Source organism: Panthera onca, chromosome A3 (assembly GCF_046562875.1).
Source record: "Panthera onca isolate mPanOnc1 chromosome A3, mPanOnc1 haplotype 2, whole genome shotgun sequence".
NCBI classification, from domain to species: domain Eukaryota; kingdom Metazoa; phylum Chordata; class Mammalia; order Carnivora; family Felidae; genus Panthera; species Panthera onca.
This window is the reverse complement of record NC_138341.1, coordinates 93,899,071-93,917,463: the sequence shown is the minus strand read 5'-3', so window position 1 is coordinate 93,917,463 and position 18,393 is coordinate 93,899,071. Positions and strand designations below refer to the sequence as shown.

Here is an 18,393-nt window from a genome sequence, read left to right as displayed (position 1 = left end):
GGGCCCAGTAGCCTAGAGGAGGCTGCAGCAGCTCCCTCCCTCCCCCACGCCCTGGTCCCCGCGTTCCTTCTTATTGCCAAAGCTTCGAGCTCCCCTCTCCGCTCCTTGCCCTGATCTTGGAGCGGTCTCCTAAGCTGCCTCCAGTCAGGGGATTTTGAAAAAGGGGTGGGGAGTAGAGAGAAAGCCGACCAGTCTCAACCTCAGCGTCCCCACCCCCCTTCTCCGCGCGAGGTAAATCAAATGCAACAAAGTGAAAGTCATCGAGTGTAGTGGCTTCAACAGCTTCTCAGGCTGAAGGAGCCACTCGTAGATTTGGGCGAGCGAGGGGGGCTTGCTCCCTTCGCTATGGCGTTTTCCAAAGTCAGTTATCCTCCCGAAGCCAGGACGCTGCGGTCCCCGATTCAGGAGGCGCTAGAGGCCCGGGAGAGGGCAGGCGACCTCGGGCTTCGGGTCGACAGCTCGAAGACCCAAGGCCAAGCGCTCCCGCCCCAGCCCGGGATCCGAGGCGCGGGGGTTGGCCAGCCCGCCCGGGCGAGGCCTGTTTCGCGAGCCTTTCCAGCGCCCTGGGAGTCCCCAGTTCCCTGCCCCGAGGGGAAGCGTGGATGAGGCCTCAGGCCCGGCGCAGGGCGACAAAGTAAGACAAACGGGAGGGCCGGGCTTGGTTTTTTTAAACACAGGATTTTTATTAAAATTCTTATTTAAAAAATCGAAAGCTTTCAGCGCCCGGCGCTCTTGGGGAACCGCACGGAACCGCTGAGCTCCAAGTTCCGGGGCTCAGGACCCGGAGATGGGGCAGGGGGCTTCTCGCCTACACATTTTTTTCTTTTTCATATTTGAGAAATGTTTGCACTGAACAAAATATAAAAAGAAAAGAAAGCAGGAGTAACCAAACAGAAGCAAACCAAAAACAAACCACAAAGAAAGGAGATGGGCCCCGAGGGAGAACAGGCCCGCACTGAAGATCATTTTGGCAACACTCACCACCGATATTTACAACGAAAAGCGAAATCTGCCACCAGTTGTGAGAACGTTTACATGGCCATAAATATTTAGCATTTTCTTATAAAAAAAAAAAGAGGAAAAAATTCTCTATATTTTTAAAGTGTTCTCCACTTGCTTTAGAAGAAGACGGCTGACAATATCGCTACTCACACAAACATATTTTACAAAATTCACAAAAGCGGGGAGGGGGATGTGTTGGTCTTTTTCTCGTTCTCAAGTGAGGACGCTATCGCTGGGACGATTTGGTTCCCCCCCCTCCCCGGGGGGAGGCAAAGAAGCGAAGCTGCGCAAACATTCTGTAAACACGGCTTAGAGTTCAGCCCTCTCCAAAGGTTCCGAAAGAGAGAGGGATGGGGCAGAGCTGCGTGGATGGAATCTGCCACTCCAGAGAGTCTCAGGCAACCTCCCGGCGCCTCCCCAACGGAGCCAAGAGTCAGCTCGACTCCAAAATAATAGTTATAATAATAATAATAATAACCACCGTAAGGACCGAGTCCTCCTCGCCGCCGCCGCCGCCGCCGCCGGGGTGGGGCCTGGGCCTAGGGCCGCGAGTCTCGGAGGGGCGGCGCTCACCAAGTCCACTGCTGGGCCTGGACAAGGGGGTGTGCTGTCGGGTACTGGGGGGTGCTGGCCGAGCTGTACTGGGCGTTGTACTGCATGTGCTGCAGAGACTGCGCGCTGTAGGCCGAAAAGGGGATGCCCGCCTGGAAGGTGGCGGCTGCCAGGTCCTGGGCTTTGAGCGCGTGGCACGGTTTGCCGTCCCTGACCAAAACGGGCACGGCCACCCGGCGCGGCGAGGGTAGGGGTGTCACCTCCATACCTTTCTCCGCCCGGGCGCGCTTCATCTTGTAGCGGTGGTTCTGGAACCAGATCTTGACCTGCGTGGGCGTGAGGCGGATGAGGCTGGCCAGGTGCTCGCGCTCGGGCGCCGACAGGTACCGCTGCTGCCGGAAGCGCCGTTCCAGCTCATAGGTCTGCGCCTTGGAGAAGAGCACCCGCCGCTTCCGCTTCTTGCCCGCGTCCCCCCCGCCGCCCGGGGTCTCCTTGTCATTGTCCGGTGACTCGTCGGCCGAGGGCTCCGGGGACTTGGAGCTTGAGTCCTGGGGCGCCGCGCCGGCCGCCAGCCCATGCACTGGGGGAGAGAGAAGCGCGTCAGGCGCCTGGAGGCCGCGCGTCGGCACAGCCAGACCCTGAGCGCCCGGGATCCTCCGTGCGCCCTCGGCCCTCCGCGCCGCGAAGACTGGCCGTACTGCCTTCGCCTTGACCCCCGCCCTGATCCCTGCACGACAAAACCGTTGGCTTCCCCCAGGGGAAAGAGGAAAAGCGACTTGAGTGGGGGGCTCCAGACTCGCGTTTCTAGGGGTTCTCACAGTGTGGGTGCGTATTTGGGGGGAGTGGCGCGCGGAGAAGATCTTTGCGGGTTAAGGGCTCCGGCCCCCTTAAGCAGTTTCCTCTCCGGAGGAACGTGGGTAGATTTTTAAAAGAAAACCCCCACAATCCCGGCATTGATCAGCTCGGCCATTTAAGGAAGGTTTTTGGGGGCTTTCGTTTTTGCTTTCGGACTTTCTGGACACCCTCCGCACCGCACAAAGCGTCCTCTATGATCTTGCAAGGGGGCAGGGTGAGCTATTTATACACGAGCTACCGGGAGCCTCCCCCACCCTCTACCCGTACCCCGAGGCTCGCTGGCTCGCTCCAGTGCTCCAGGCCAGTCTCTCCTGGCTGTGGGGATGGGGGGAGTGGGGGGGAGGGTTCCGACCGGAGCCATCAGTCCTGGGTTGACTTCTGTAACCAGCCCTTGGGAGGTATTCCCCTCCCCTCCCCCTCGTTTCCCCAATTTCTTGCTTTGAAAAAAACATCCGAGACCAAGTCTTTTTCCGGTACGGGGATGGGGGGGGGGGGGGGGAGGAGGTTGAAAGGGGGAAAGAGCTAGGGCATCATTAACAAGTGTTAAAAATCTTTCCAGAGGAGCAGGGCGAGGGGTCTGAGTTTAGATGGCTCCTTCCCCTTTCTCCCCCAGTGTCCATCCCGAGCTTCAGCCACGGGAAGAGAGGCGCTACGGCCGCAGCGGCCAAGTTTCGCTACTTACGGGAGTACTGGAGGCCCTCGGTGCTGGCCAGCCAGCGCGTATATGGGTTGTCGCTGCTGTCGTAGAAGGGGTTCTTCAGGGGCAGGCTCTGCACCGTGTCCAGGGTGCCCTGCCCCAGCGGCCCGGCCCTCTTGGCGGGCTCCGGCCCCTCGCTCTCCTCCTCTGGCCCTTCGGCCACCGAGCCCTCCTCATCGTTGGTGTCCGGCAGGTCCAAGATGTCCTTGACCGAAAACCCCGTCTTTGTGTTGGTCAGCGACATGGCTCAGGACCCCGCAATTTATGCAGCAAAGTTGTAGCTTCACTTGGTCAATTCGTGGCGCTCCCCAGTTGGGGCAGGGAGGGGGTACGGGGGGGAAGGGATAGGGGGAGGGGAGGAGGGGGTGGGCTTTAATTATTGAGATAATTATTATTTTAAAAAAGCGAAAGAAACTATAAGGAAGGGTAGGGGAGAAAAAAAGGCCAAAAGCAACGCCTGTGTCTTCTCTGAAACCACGCTGAAATGGACGCGGGGACTGGGCGGCCAGTGCGCCGAGCGCTGCGGGCCGGGCCCTAGTTTGTAACTCCAGGAGGGGTGCCAAGGAGGCGTCAGCTCGGGCTCCGGCGGCCGCTCGGCGCGCGGTGGCGGCTGGTGGCGAGGAAAAAATGGGCCATTGCCCGAGCGATCAGTCCATATAAGGCTGGGCTCCACTCACGAACCTGGGGAGAGGGGGGAGAAGAGGGGGAGAAAGAGAGGGAGGGGAAGAGAGGGAGGGAGGGGGAGCCAGAGAGGGAGCGAGAGAAGGGTGGAAAAAAAAGGGGGGGAGACGTTAAAACGCAAAGGTTGGACACGTGTGGGCGGGTCTTGGAAGTCAAGTGGATGAAGACAGTATTTGCAGATGTGAAATTGTGGGTTTTGGGGAGCTCCGCGCTCCCAGCCAACGGCCCTCTAGAGCAAGATGAGAGGTGTAACGTGTCAATTAATTGCAAAGACGGGGCGAGCCTTTTTTACCCAGTATTTACATACAAAGGACCACCGCGTCGCTCGCGAGTCCACACACTTGAAAAGGCCGTTTTAACAAATTGCATCTTTCAAAAAGCGGAGGAGAAGGAGAAAACAAAACAGAAACCGAGAGGAGCAAAAAAAAAAAAAAAACAACAACAACAAAAAAAAAAAAACCACACACACACACACAAACAAAAACAAAAAACAAAGCAAAAAAAAAACAAAAACAAAAACAAAAAAAACCCCAAAACCCAAAAAACCAATCTTAACATTCACCGGTTCCTACCTCCCCGCCCCCGTGCGCCCGCCCCCAGCAAGCCAGAAAATTGGCGATTTGTGGTGCCTTTGGAAAAGGGGGAGGGGGCGAAGGCTGAGCCGCGGAAATCTCTCCTCCTCATCGCTGGTGGTTCCCTAAACAAGATCCGGTTCAAATGGCAAGAGCCCAACTTCTGTAAGCCTCCTAGGTCAATATTTTGGTTGAGGCTTAAGGATGAGCACTAGAAATGACAAGGCAAGTAATTGATTCTAGTTAACGCCGAAAGAGCCCGAAACCCAGGAGAGGGATCGGCTTGGGGCCGGCCGGAGCCACCACCAAACGACCCCACCCCCCTCCAGCCACCCTTTATTTGCTAAAGACTTATTTATTTCCTTCACTCCGCCTCTCTCTCCCCAACCCCCTTCCTTTTCTAAGCGGCCCGGGAGGACTGCGCAGTTCACTCGCTGCTTTGCGGGCGGCCCAGGGAGGGGCGGGTGGGGGGTAGGGAACTCGAACTTGGGCTGGGTTCTGTCCCCTGCCCCGCCGCCTCTGGGCTCCGCGGGCCGCAGTCTCCTGGCAGAGGAAAGGGCAGACGGCCCCGGGCCCTTCTTGCCCATTATTATGCCTCGACCTTCCAGCCCCCTCCCTCTCCAGCCTCCAGCAGAGGTGGAGCGTTAGGAAGGGAGAGGGGAGGAGTGGAGAGACAGGGGCGCTGTATCCAGCCCGGGTGAGGACCCCGAAAGCCACGGGGGAGGGGGTCGCAGGGTAGGCGGATGGTGCTGTGTTTTCTTCGGAGTTTTCTTCTCTCAAGCAAGTCCTTAAATTTCGTCTCCTTTTAGTCACCCCAGGAGCGCAATGGGAGTACTAGCTCCAGGCTCCCAGCGGGCATTAGGTTTGTGCGAAGTTTCCAACCTTTCGCCAGTCTGGGAACTGAACTTTCCTAGGGCAGCACCTTCTCTGGGGCGCTGGGGAAGAGAAGTCAAAGCAGTACTGCCCGCCCCTCTTTCCAGTTTTTTTTTGTCGGGGAGGGAGCAGTTGAGGGGTAAGGTTTGCTACCTGAGGCTCCTGTCCGTCCCAGAAATGCGTCTTGAAGGTGCTTTGCCCGGGGGTGGGGGTGGGGTGGGAAGGAACAGAAAGGGCCGCGCGCGGAGCTCCGGGTCTCGCCTTCCCCTCTGCCCTTAGCCCCACGGCGCGGAGCGGAACGCGCGGACGCCCCGTCTGCTCCACGCTCAGCTGCGGCGGCCGCCTAGCCCCTGTCGCCCCCGGGTTGCCAGCGACCGGCGAGGGCGGCTCTCCTCGAGCCGTTCGGCGGCTTTCTGCAGCCCTGGCTGCCTCGCCCCCAGTATGTGACGTGGGTGACAATGGCCCAGGTTAGAGCGAGCCCCTCGTCGGCGCGTCCTGGGTGGTCGGACCCGGGCAAACACAAATACAAACCGATTGCTAAGCTGCGGACAATGAGCGAAATGTAGACAAATGTCCCGCTCCCGTTGGAAGCCTTTGTCCCGGCTCGGTTTTTGCATTTATTTCAGTGGCGAAATAATACATGATTGACGCTCTCTTTCAACGTGTCCTAACTGTTTGGAATAAATCTAAGGCTGTTCCTAGTTGTCATGGCGTTCAACCCTTTTCAATGGACTATCTCTTCATTCATTTCTGAATCCGTCCACAATATTAAGGAAACCCCTTCATGTCGACGCTCCCCATTCCCCTCTTTCTCCTCCTACTTTTTCTTTTCTCCTTTCTCCCCCTCCTTCCTCTTTTTTTCCCTGCAAGAATTAGAAACTGGTTTGAATCGTGTTCCTCGAACCCCTTACTTTTCGTGCTTTTTTCTTCTGTCTCTCCAGTCTCTGTCTTTCCCAGCCTCTCTCCCCATTGCCTCCCCCTCCCCCCTTTCACGTGGGAGCTCTCTGCCCTGTCCTGTCGTAGCGAGGAAGTTGGTTCTCCAGGAGTTGGGGGGTGGGGGGAGGCAGGCGGGCTGAGTTTGGAAACAGAGGCAGGCTGGGCCTGCCCCTAGCCATTGTTAGTCCACTGCTAAATAAATAACTGGCCAGAGAAAGTTCCTCAACGCGAGCATTGCAGAAAATACCCTCCTGTGGTTCCTCCCCTTGCTCCTCTCTCCCAAGGAGGGGGGTGTCTTGGGGACTAGAGCAGTCTCCAGGGATGGGGAAGGGCCAGAAATGAGTCTGGTTGGGCCAGGTCAATCAATTCTTGGGTTAGGTGAAAAATGGTCTTTTGGCAAGAAGTGTCCCTTTTTGCACATCCTCAGAGCCATCTTGGGGGGGGGGGTGTCACCTCCAGGCTCCCTCTCAGAGTTCACTCATTTCCTCACCTTGGAACCACCTAGCTCCAATCCCAAAGTCTCCCTCCCTTCCTCCAACTTAGAGGGCCTTTCTCCCAAGATGTAACCATCCTGCCCTCATTTGTCTGGGCCCCTCCCTTCTCCCTGGGAGCCTCCACGGTAGGCCAAGCACCTGAGAGACCACTATTTTCCCACCGGAATCCAGGCTCCTGGGAATTCATCATGGAGAGGGAGTGCTGACAATGGGGCCTGGAGAAGGAGACCCCTAGCTCAATTCTGGAAGGTCGAGCTCCCCAACCGTTACTGCTCCCTTGGTCTCCACTAGCCAGAGAACTTCCACCCTCAAGTCACAGGGTTCCCTTCCAGGAGCACTGGCGGGGCCACACTTTTCCTGCCAGCACAGGCCAGTGGCTGGATATCAGCTTCCTCCTCCACGTTCACCCCAGCTCGGACTCGCATTTTTCCTTCCCTTGGTCTCGGGAACCTCCGCCTCACCTCCAGCAGCCGCGCTCCGCTCCCCGCGGAGCCAGAGCCTCTGCGCTCAGGGTCTCTCTCCTGGGACCTCGCGAGTCCATTTTCCCCATCGCTTCGTCGCCCGTGTGGTTCCCGCGTCCGCTTCCAGAGCGCTGACATTTGCAATTGAAAAGGCGCAGGGAGACCGCTGGGAGGCTCATAATTGAAGGGGAGAAACTCTGCTTGTTAGAGGAAGATCATAAAATGCAAGTCCCCCAGGAGTGGCCTGCGGATGCTGGGAGGCCGGCGCCGGACCAGCTGGCTGCCCGGGGCAAGTCCTGTGCCAAAGCACGCTCCAAGTTCTCCCCGATTTCGTGCAGCAGGGAAGAGCCGGGGCCCAGCACCAAACGCACCTTTCCACACAAATTAAACAGGTGATTGCATTCCAAGGACTCCTCAAGAGGTCTCTCTGGGAGCACCCCAGCCTGGCCTTGCCCAGCCTTTTCCAGCCCAAGATCTCGTGTCCAGGGAGATCCCATGCGCCCAGCAAGCTGAAGACCCAGCTCCACACCCCTGTCCCATCTCTAGAATCCTTTATTAATATCCCCACTACCCACACCCTGTCAGTTCTAAACAATGCGTGTCGCCTGGCACCATTTTCAGCTGTACTTGGATGTGCTCTAGTCTCCCCAACTGGGTACTTTAATAAATTCTCTCCAGGTTCCATCTTGCAGCCAGGAGAAGACACTGTCCTGGTTCCACCACATTTGGGTTGGGGCTTTAAGCTCTGCTGGCGGTGAAGGACTGGTGAGCGCTCTGCTAGGGGCCTTCTGCGGCTGCAAACTTGGGGAAGAAGTTGAGATGGGTGCTGGAAGTTTGATCTTAGCATGTTCTAGGCCTGAGATAGTTTGGGTGTCTTTGGTGTGCAGCACCAACTAGCACCCCTTGCCAGGGTTATCAGGGCAGCTAGAAGTCCTTGTCCCTGGTGTTCATCCTCAGCGTTGGGGTTCCAGGTGCTCTAGAAATCTCAGAAGTCTGTATTCCTTCTTCTGGCATTTAGTATGGGTGCAAAGGGAGGCGCAGCCACCCCCCCCCCCCCCCAGGGCAGGTGGGGGAGAGGGACAAAGGAATCTTTTTCCCTAGAGGCCAGACGGAACCTCCTTTGGGAGGTTTCTCAGGCGGCTAAGCTTCCCTCTGCCGCTCTGGGTTCCGGAGGGACTGAAGCGCAGGCGGCTGGAGAGGGCGGCTTGGGGAGCTAAACAATCGCCGGAGGCCCAGGAGGGGAGGTGAATGTACACAGGCTAAGTGGCCCCACTCCAGGACAAGTGGCCCTCCAAGTCGGCCCAGTGTTTACCTGTTTACTTTCCCAGGTAGCTCAAACACGAGCGCCTTTTCTGAGCTCCGGAGCATGTGGACGGCCCTGGTGCGCCCTGCGTCCCAGCTTCTCATTTGCCCCACAACGCAGCTTTACCGTCCCTCCGTCTGGGGGAGGGGTGAAGTCCAAAACGCAGGAAACCAGGCAAGAAAGGAAGATACTTGTGGAAAGTGAGGAGAGGCCTGGGTACACCCCACGCCTGAGAGCCCGGCTTGGTGTGCCAGTTGATGGAGTGGGCGTGCTGGGGTGGCATTCGGCCCCGCCCCCACACCTCTCCATCTCGGTTCTGGGCTAGAGAGCCTCTTGGGAGCCCGCTCTGCTCACATCCTTCCCCTTTCAGGCTGGTGAAAACTTGCAGCTTACGTGCGTCCTCCAGGGGAGTTTAGGGCAGAAAAAGTCCTGGGGAGCACCTTGTGGGTCAGTTCTAAAGAGGGGTGGCCTTGAGGAGCCCAAAGCTTCCGCAGCCCTAGGTGGCACCCCTCACCCTCCCTACCCACAAATCGCCTCCAGTCATTAAAAATACAAGGTCTTTCCCCTTTATTTGGAAACACTGATTTGTTTGATTTCATTCTTTTTCTTCTTCCTTTTTGGAGTGAAAGAGGTTGAAAAGAAACTCCTTCCCTGGTACAGTATGTGGCTGAGCTCTCAGTTCCCCGCACATCCCATCTCGGATAACAACCTTCAAGTGGATTAATTTATTGTCTGGTTAGCGCCAAGGTGCAAGCGCTTGTCTTCATTCACTCCCGAAACAAAGCGCGTTGCACCTTCCTGCTCTGGCGAGGATTAGAGGCGCGCACACAAAGGTTTTGTCGGAGGGGGAAGGTTTATTTTATCGCGGGTTGGAGACTCGGAGCGTGGCGTGCACTCGAAATCAGTGGGGGAAGGAAAATGTCGCCCAGTCTGGTCCCTGAGCCGGGAGATAAAGACGCTCACCTTTAAGATGCACACCTCCCAAACGGCCCCGATGGCGGCTTGGATATCAGGTCGGGGTTGCAGGAAGCAAGGTGTGAGCTCTGGCCTCCCCATGAAAGAAGTCGAGGTGTGTGGCCCAGGGTACCACCCCAAGCAGAGACGTTTCCTAACCAGAAAACTGAAAGTCAGGCTTTTCTCTGGTGGGTTCAAGCACCAACTGGCATTGCTTTCTGCTCCTGGGAGAAGGAAAGTGAGTCCTTGCAGCCTGTGTTGGGGAGGCCTAAAGCCCAGTCAGAGTACAACTTTCTGAGGCCAGGCCACCACAGGGGCAAATCTCTGGCAGGAGAGACCCACAACCATTGGACCAGATGGCCAGAAAGTGGGGGCTAATGAGAAGGGAAAGAAAATTTCAGTCCCCTTTGGGTTCAAGCATAAGGTAAGTTTTTTCTTTCTTTGGTTAATACTATGTTAACTCTTAAAATTGACCCAGAAGGACAATCCTTCCAAGTCACCAAGAAGGTGACTTCTTGGACAGATAAGTTTTCCAGGCCCAGAGAAGGAGCTCAGATTCTGTGTCTGGGAAAAAGCCCCTCCCCCCACTTAGTAGCCGCTCTGAGAAACGTGGAAAGAAGACCTGATCTTGGCACCTAGAGCTTGGATTTCCCCTGCAATTAATTGTGGGGGCAGCTAGCAGGCATCTTAGTGAACTATCTTCCCCTAGTCTTTTTTTCAAGGTGAAATACACAACACTTCCCAATTATCTGCCTCAAATAGGAAAGAAAGAAAGAAAGAAAGAAAGAAAGAAAGAAAGAGAAAGAAAGAAAGGCAACTATCTCCCGAGGACATAAATTGTAATAGAAATTAGGATTTCTCTATTAATCAGCCTCATTGTGTGGGCGTAAAACCCCGAGGACATATGTTAGGACTTTGATAAATGCACTTTAATGACATCTTTGAAAATGCATCCAATAAAATAAAAGGCGAGAAAAGCCGTTTAACTTTCATGGATGTTAAATTGAACACGAAATGTGGCTCGGGGCACGCTACAAAATGGAACCGGCCTCCCTCCAATATTTTCTTTAAAAACGCAGCTCTAAGCCCCCCTTGGGCCAAATGAGCCTGTCCCAGCCAATCCATTGTCGCTGGTTTATTGGGGAACCAAACGCCACGTCCCCCCGGGGCGAACCCCTTTGCTTTATTCGTTCGCGCTGCTCTGATGATTAAATATGTTACAATGAGATTACACAGCGTCAGTGTTGCCTTCAGGAACGTTCGTCCAGCCAAGCCCGACCTTCCCCCCCGATAAGGGCGATTTCAATGCAGGAGATTTGGGTTTCTCAAAGAAACACGACGCTGAAAGCACGTTCTTATCTGAATATACTTCTTAGCACGTGACAAAATCATTACCACAAGACTTGGAAAAACAAGCGGCCTCTTCTAATGGGTTAGTATTCAACACCCAACGCTGGGTCGGGCGGGCTGATGTGCAATGTAGTCATTGCCGGCGCAGGGAAGCCATGCTCTCAGCCTGCGCTGAAACAGGCTAGGGCCAGGCAGGACGAGGAACCGATCTGCGAGGGCACTGGAGGGAAGGGGTCCTGGGGATCTCCCTCTCAGGTCTAAAATCTGAGGACCAGAGGTCTGAGACCCTCCTCCAGACGCAACACCCCCTTTTCACCCCCCCGGCGCCACCAGCGTGGAGCAGGCGCTAGAGGCGCACCAAAGGGCCCCTTGCTCCTTGCGGTGTTTGTGTGTGGCTGGGGGAAAGGGTTGGAGCTGAGGGGGCGCCCCTGGGAGACCAGGACCTCAGCAGACCCCACAGAGGCTCATTTCTGATCCTCTGGCGATCTCTACTGACGCAAACGAGAACTGTCTGGTGCCCGGCGAGGCCCGGGAGACACTCGCCCCCTCAAAGTCCAAGCTCAGGCCGCCTCCTCTTCCCCCCTACCACGGCTCGCGCCCCCGCGCTGGGCCTTCCTGCCTGCGACTCCCGCCACTTACCCTCCTTCTGCTACCTTGCGGCCGGGTTCCGCCGGAGAACCCCTTTCTCTACTAGGCGCCACCGCCAAATTACCTTCGGGACTTCTGCCTCCGCCTTAACCCCCAGTCCCGACCACCCACTGCTCACAGCAGGAGACTCACCGGGCGGAGGTGGGTGCAGAGGCGCGCCCTCCCTTACGGCGGCCAGGGCAGCCCCGGAGCATCCGGCACCCGGCAGTGGGGAGGGGGCTGGCGAGGCGCCCGGAGCGCCCGCTCCGCCTCCCACTCCCGGCGCCGCGACTACAGCCGCGCAGCATTTCAAGGCGCGTCTTTATCTAGCCCTCCACCTACTCGGACCCCCCACCCCCAACCTCGGGCGCCCCTCCCCCACCGCGCGCCCTCCCGGGCGGGGCTTGCAACACCGCCGCGGCCCTCCACCTCCCCTCCTCCCGGCCGCGCACCTGCCCAGCCCCACCGGGCAGTCCCGTTTCAGCGGCTCCGCGGGAAAGCGCACGGCGTCAGGAGCACTTGGCCTAGGCTGCAGGTAAAACTTTTACCGTCTGGGGGCGCGACGGGAGGGACCGGCCCCTCCCCGAGTGCCTCCGCCCCCCTAGACCAGCGGAGTCCGCTGATGACTTCGGACGCCCTGCACTTGCCCACCTGCTGCTTCCGGACTCCAAGGCTTGGGGACCGAGCCCAGTCGGGCGCCGCGAATGGGAGGGGCGCTCCAGAGGGTGCGCGGAGGACTCAAAGCCTGGCACAGCCTGGCCGGACGGCAGTGCCCCAAGACCCCTCTCCCTTGGCCCGCCGCAGAGACAGCGCCCGGAGCTCGTTCCGTTCCCCGGCGGCAGCGGAGGCCCGCGCCTGACCGCGAGGGGCGACGCCGACTCCACTGCGGCTCTCGGGCTCCGCCGGGTTCCTCGCCGCCCCCAGTACGCCCGCCCTGCATGCGAGCGGGAGGCTCACCTGGAGCGCGGCCGAGCCGCTGGGGCCAGGGCTCCACCAGCGCGCAGGTCCCCGGCCGCTCTTTATCCCAAGCTGCGGAGTGGCGGGCACTCGGGCAGTGGCGCTGCGCGGCCGGCCGGAGAGCGCTCCCCCTCCCGGCTCCGGCTCCCGGCCCGGCGGCCCCACCCTCCCGACTCCGGGCCCCGCGGCAGCCGCGCAGCCTCCGCGGAGGGGGCCGCTCCCCAGAGCCGCGCGCGCTCTGTTTGTTTTCCTTGCCCGACTGACGTGAGTCAAAATATTGGCCATATGTTCAGCGGTAATAAATTGGGTATGAGCGCAAACACACTTGGGCTTCGATGGCTCTTTCAGCTGCCACATGGCGGGCTTCGGGGGGGAGGGAGCTGCCACTTTGCCTCGGCCCCGACCCCCTCAAACAAGCGGGTAGGTGCCCTCTCCCTAGCGTCCCTCTGAGCTGGAGATTGGGACCCCAGATATCTCCTCTTCTTCGCCCCTCCTCGGTCGCAACCGTGCCTTGGACCCTGCAGCCTAGAGCCGGGGCTGCTGGTTAACAAGGTCGCCATCTATAAATTGCTCGGTCGCTAAGACGCCATAAAACCGAAGGGCCAGATGTGGCACGTTATTTATGTGTGAAACAGCGTTTACATTAGATACGCCGACCCAAGGCCGATAGCACGATTTCTCGGGAGGTCACAGACCTCTCGCCCCGGGCTATAGGCTCCGCCCCCAGGACGCTTACTCCCTCCAGATTGAGGGGTGTTGGTCTTTCTGGGAAAGGGGTTCAGCTCTCTGCGGCCTAGGAAGAAAGTGATTTCAGTGCACCCGTGCCAAGGTGCCACCTGTCCAGGATTAGAGACAGCCTCTGGGATTTATTTCTGTAGTTTTTCTGTTTCCTTTTTTTTTTTTTTTTTCTCAGAGGGCCTGGGAGGCTGTTTCATTTTCCAGGCGGTGGATACGTTCCATGGGACTTTGGTCTGAACAGGAAAGGTGGCATTTGAAAGCTGAAGATTTTCGGCCCTGTGAGATTTGAGGATGGGAGCTCCCTGACTCCTGAGGGAGGGGGTTTTTTGAAGGGGGCAGAGATGCAATTGGAACAGTCCACCTGGCTGAGGGAGCAACTGAGATTAGTCTTACCTCAAACCTGACTGTGGACTCCAGTGTCAGATGTCACCCACCTTATTTAAATTAAATGGAGCCAAGGCACTCAGACAGAGGCAATCCTGGCATTGGACATGAAATTGGAGCTGCCCTGTGTGCTTTAGGAAAGGGAGGTAAATACTGTGTAGTAATAGAAAACAATTGTTTTGTTTTTTCTCCTCTGGAAGGAGGCCTCAGGACTGCATGTCCCCAGACTGGTCACCTCACACTTTACTCTTATGAATTCATTAAGAGTCATTGTCTCTCCCGTGCCATTATTTTACTATTTCTTGAAGTGAACCAAATTCTCTCTGTGGTTAATAAGCACTGAGTCAGGCCCCCTACCTTCCTTTTCATCTTCAAAACACCTGGGGTTCCCTGAATGACATCTTCCATCTGGCCAAGGAAAATAAGAGATGAAAAATGTTGCCCTACTGCAGGGAAAAACATAAGCATTTGACTTGACTATTACAAGTTATCCTGGGTCTGTGTTCACTGGATAATGGTCCTTAGATGGCGGTTAAGGATGGAAAAATGATGCTGTAGAAAGAGGGTGGGAGAGAAGGGAAGAGTGGATATGGGGTGGGGGTGGGGATGAGGAACCCATTCAACAGGTGCAAAGAAGAGCTATAAAATGAAGCTCTTAATCTTAAGTGCCAAGCACAAAGAGTGCCTCTCCAGTCTGCTCTCCTGGGCGGTAGAGTGAGTTCCCAGAAATCTTTAGTTACTTCAGAGAAATCTGAGGCTGCACTCAAGCCTGCGGAGCTGGTGATCTTGGAAAATTATTACTGCATTTCATTCTTTTTTCTTGGATTTTTTCTGTAATCTTTGTTTACAGTTAAACCCCCAAATCTAGAGCGTATTTTTGGGTTTACACCACCTCCAAATGTAAACTCTGGGATCATTGATGAATAGCTTCTTTGGGTGAAAATAGTGTTTTGTGCCCAAAATTGGACAAGGGGATTTGAAGGCAGACCCTCACATTTGTAGCCCTTGTGAGAATGGGTCTCTTTGTCTAGCAGATGCCCTGGAGAGAGGCTTCTGTGTTTTCCTGCCCATATTGCTGACACCTGCTATGCAGTGAACAGAGATGCCCAGAGCTAGCTTATAACGTCGGTGTGTGGTGGTCTCCAGGTGGAAAACTGAGAGATGTTGACAAAGAGTACATCAAATCTGTCTTCATACCACTCTCCATTTAGGAAACCCTAGTTAAAAATAGCAAATGTACCAGGGCATTGACTAGGTAAATGCTAATAAAAATCTATTATAAAAGAGATGCAGTGGGGAGCAAGGTTTAAATGAAATACAACTGTTTAGGTACAACTCACTTGTCTTCTTATTGGGCTTATTTAGTAATCTGGTGCTAAACTTGATATACCTAAACACCTTCAGACCTACACAGATTTCATGCAGTGGCATTTCTTAGTTCCATAGTGGTTTTTTTTGTTTTTTTTTGTTTTTTTTTTTTTGAGAGGGAGAGAGAGAGACAAAGACAGAAAGCATGCATGTGCTCACGAGCAGGGGAGGGGCAGAGGGAGAAAGAGAGAGCTAAGCATGGAGCCTGATTCAGGGCTCGGTCTCATGGCTGTGAGATCATGACCTGAGATGAAGTCAAGAGTTGGATGCTTAACCGACTGAGCCACCCAGGCTCCCCAGTTCCATAGTCTTTTATACTATTATTACTTTAGAGACATTTCTGTTCTATCCATGGACTCAAAATTCATTGACTTTTAACACTGGAAAAACCTTCCTCCATGAAGTTCTCCAAAGGTATCATCATCTGCAAGGTGCTTATGTTGTACCCCTCTGGGAGAGAGCAGTTCTTTGTACTTACAAATAAAATCAACCCAAACAAAACTTTATACTGCTTTGAATTCAGCTAGTATATAATTGCATGGTCTCAAGAAGAGTTCTACTATGCTTCTTGCAGAGAGAGTTCCTTACCTGTCACTGCTGCCTAGGCCACTATGCAGTCCAGCCAATCAAGGAAGGCCAGTGCCTTGCTTGTGTTTCACCTGGGCATCATGCATAGTGGCCAGGGTGGCTCCATGGAGGTGAGAGCTGAGATGACCACCATGCCTGATCATGGAGAAGGTGCTGTCAGGAAGCTCAGAGTATCTGTAGATAATGTCAGAATGCAAATGGGGTATGGTAGAGACTCTACAGATGGGCAATGACCCTTCCACCTGCCCTCGGCCAGTGAAAGAGTCAACTGAGCTCATCTGAGATGGATTCATGGTCCACTTTATTTGAAAGCACACCCACTTCTTTTCCTCCAGTGCACCCCTTAGCAGAGCCAGAAGACAGAGACATGGTCTTGTGACACTCTTGGGCCCCCAAAGATCAAGAATGATACCAGCTCCCTCTTATCTCCTGCAGCTCCGGGGTGAGTGAACGCAGCTGGACACAGATCATTTTTTTGTTAAAGCATTAGCAGTGGGCAGGGAATTTGGCAACATGTGTCAAATCTTCAAGGAGCAAAAATCAGATGCATCTAGAGATAAAAACTAGATTAGTAGTTGCCTAGAGTTGGGGACCCTGGTGAGGCTAAGTGATGGCTAAGGGATGGGAGGTTTCTTTTTGGGGCAATGAAAATGTTCTAAAAATGATTGTGGGATGATGGTCACACAACTCTATGAATATACTAAAAACCATTGACTTGTACAGTTAATTGGGCAAATTGTATGGTATGTAAATTATGTGTCAATAAAGCTGCTTAAAAATATCAAATTCATCCCTTTTTTTTTTCCATCAGGGGTAGAAGGTGCTAGGCTAGAAGTTAGGAGGGGCTGGAGGAGATGGGGAAGGCAAGTAATTCTGAAAGCTGATTTTCACCCCCACCCTTTTCTGAGTATTTTCAAACAGAAATATTGAAAATAGTAGAGTGAACATTTATTCACCCTTTACATGGATTCAACAATTGTTAACATTTTGGCACAGATACTTTATCACCCTAGTAAAGACATTTTATTTTTGTTAAACTATTTAGAATTAAGGTTGTAGACATTGTGATACTTCCTCACAAATACTTTGTACATGTCTCCTAAGAACACACATTCTACAACATAATTACAACACCATTGCCATGCTTCAGAAAGTCAGCAGTTGTTCCATAACTTGCTCAAATTTGACCCATGACAAAGTGTATCTTTATAGCCTATTGATTTTGTCCAGACCCAGGACTTACTCAAGGTTTATATGCTGCGTTACTGCATTTTATATATATTTTTTATTTTTTACATCATTATACTTTGATTTTGTTTTTAATTTTGAGAGAGAAAGAGAAGGGGAGTGGGGCAGAGAGAGAGAGAGAGAGAGAGAGAGAGAGAATCCCAAGCAGGCTCTGCGCTGCCCGTACAGAGCCTGACATGGGGCTTGAACTCCCAAACCATGAGATCATGACCTGAATTGAAATCAAGATTTGGACACTTAACTGAGTAATCCACCCAGGCAACTAAATGTCCTTATGCTCTTAATTTACAACAGTCCTTGTTATTTTCCTTCCTTCCCTTCTTTCTGGCATCAAGTTTTAAAGAACCCAGACCATTTGTAGAATACCACCCCCATTCTGGACCTGCCGCACTATGTTTTCCTGGTGTCATTTCCCTTGATTCTTTATGTCCTGCACAGCCATAAACTGGATGTTAGATCTAGAGTCTGGATTGGGAGCATCACATGTGTGGTATGTCACTTTGCAGTTTGTTGGGAAGCAAATTCCTCCATTAGTGAGGCTAAATTTGATTACTTGGTTAAGATGGTGATTGTCAAATTGTACCATGTGAATTAGTAAGTGATTAGTAAGTAATCTGAGGGGTAAGCAATACTTTGGCATTGTTCTGATATTCTTTGTCACCATATTCCCCAATAACTTCCAACCACTGGTTTTTGGCATCCATTGCTTGAATTCCATTGCTCCTCCCATCTGTACTTGCTGGTATTTTTTTTCTGTAAAGAAGAGCTTCCTTTCCCTTGGGCCCCATCATGGACTCATGGAATTAAAATTTTTAATATGTTACAATCATTTAACACCATTCTTTTAATGCTTGAGTTCTCCAAATTGTCCATGGCACAGCAATGCACTAGAAAGTGCTGTGGGAAAAGTCAGACATAGAAAATGATGAGAAACTTGAAGGATCCAATGAACCTGCAGAGTTAGTAGTTCTCAGTGGTTCTCAGTAACCCTAAATTATCATGGAAGACTTCTGTGTATATTTCTGGCCAACAATGAATGGCTCATCACCAGCTACAAAAAACTCATATTACACAGTTTCAGGGAGTTCAAATATGTTACAGATTAAAACCAATCAAAATACTTAACATAACTCAAGTATCACAGCATTAAAACAAGATGAAAGAGATCGATTATAAGAAATTGGTTCACATGACTATAGAGACTGGAAAATCCAGAATGTGCACAGCTGGCTGGCAAGCTGGAGACCCAGGGAAGAACTGATGTTGCAGTTCAAGTCTGAAGACCATCAGACAAGAGAATTCCTTTTTGTACTGTCGGGGGAAGGAAACAAATATTTTGTTCTATTCAGACCTTCAACTGATTAGATGAAGCCCACCCACATGACGGAAGGTAATTTGCTGTGCTCTGATTTGAATGTTAATTGCATTCAAAAACACCCTCACAGAAATAGTATTTGACTACATGTCTGGGCACTGTGGCCCAGCCAAACTGACACATAAAATTAACCATAACACCCCTAATTAACTGATGTTGACAGTTCTACCCCAGGATCCATGAGTGTTTGTGGAAAGTCTTGAGCTAAGTTTCTGAGCAGCTATAACAACACAATGTTACACAATGCTGTGTCCTCTGCTCCAAATCTTGTCCTTCCTGTTTCCTAGCATTGGCCTGGACCACTCCCTGGACATTCCTGGTAAATGTTCTTCTTTATAACTAGTACTTCTGAATCAGACATTGGATGTGCTTCCTATA

At 53.3% G+C, this 18,393-nt stretch overlaps 1 protein-coding gene across 1 annotated transcript; it reads right to left on the bottom strand.

Moving 5' to 3' along the window:
- Positions 1–1,197: 1,197 nt before the first annotated feature.
- Positions 1,198–12,457, bottom strand: NKX2-2 (NK2 homeobox 2). The gene is made up of 3 exons (XM_060610933.3): positions 12,315–12,457; positions 3,092–3,787; positions 1,198–2,134 (listed from the first exon to the last, which is right to left on the bottom strand). The coding sequence occupies exons 2-3, from the start codon at positions 3,348–3,350 to the stop codon at positions 1,572–1,574; spliced, it is 822 nt and encodes a 273-aa protein (XP_060466916.1). The 5' UTR covers positions 3,351–3,787; positions 12,315–12,457; the 3' UTR covers positions 1,198–1,571.
- Positions 12,458–18,393: the final 5,936 nt, after the last annotated feature.

Coding starts and splice junctions, on each gene's coding strand:
- NKX2-2 (XM_060610933.3), bottom strand. CDS start 3,350: ATGTCGCTGACCAACACAAAGACGGGGTTTTCGGTCAAGGACATCTTG. Junction 2,135..3,091: donor CGAGGGCCTCCAGTACTCCC/GTAAGTAGCGAA, acceptor TCTCTCCCCCAG/TGCATGGGCTGGCGGCCGGC.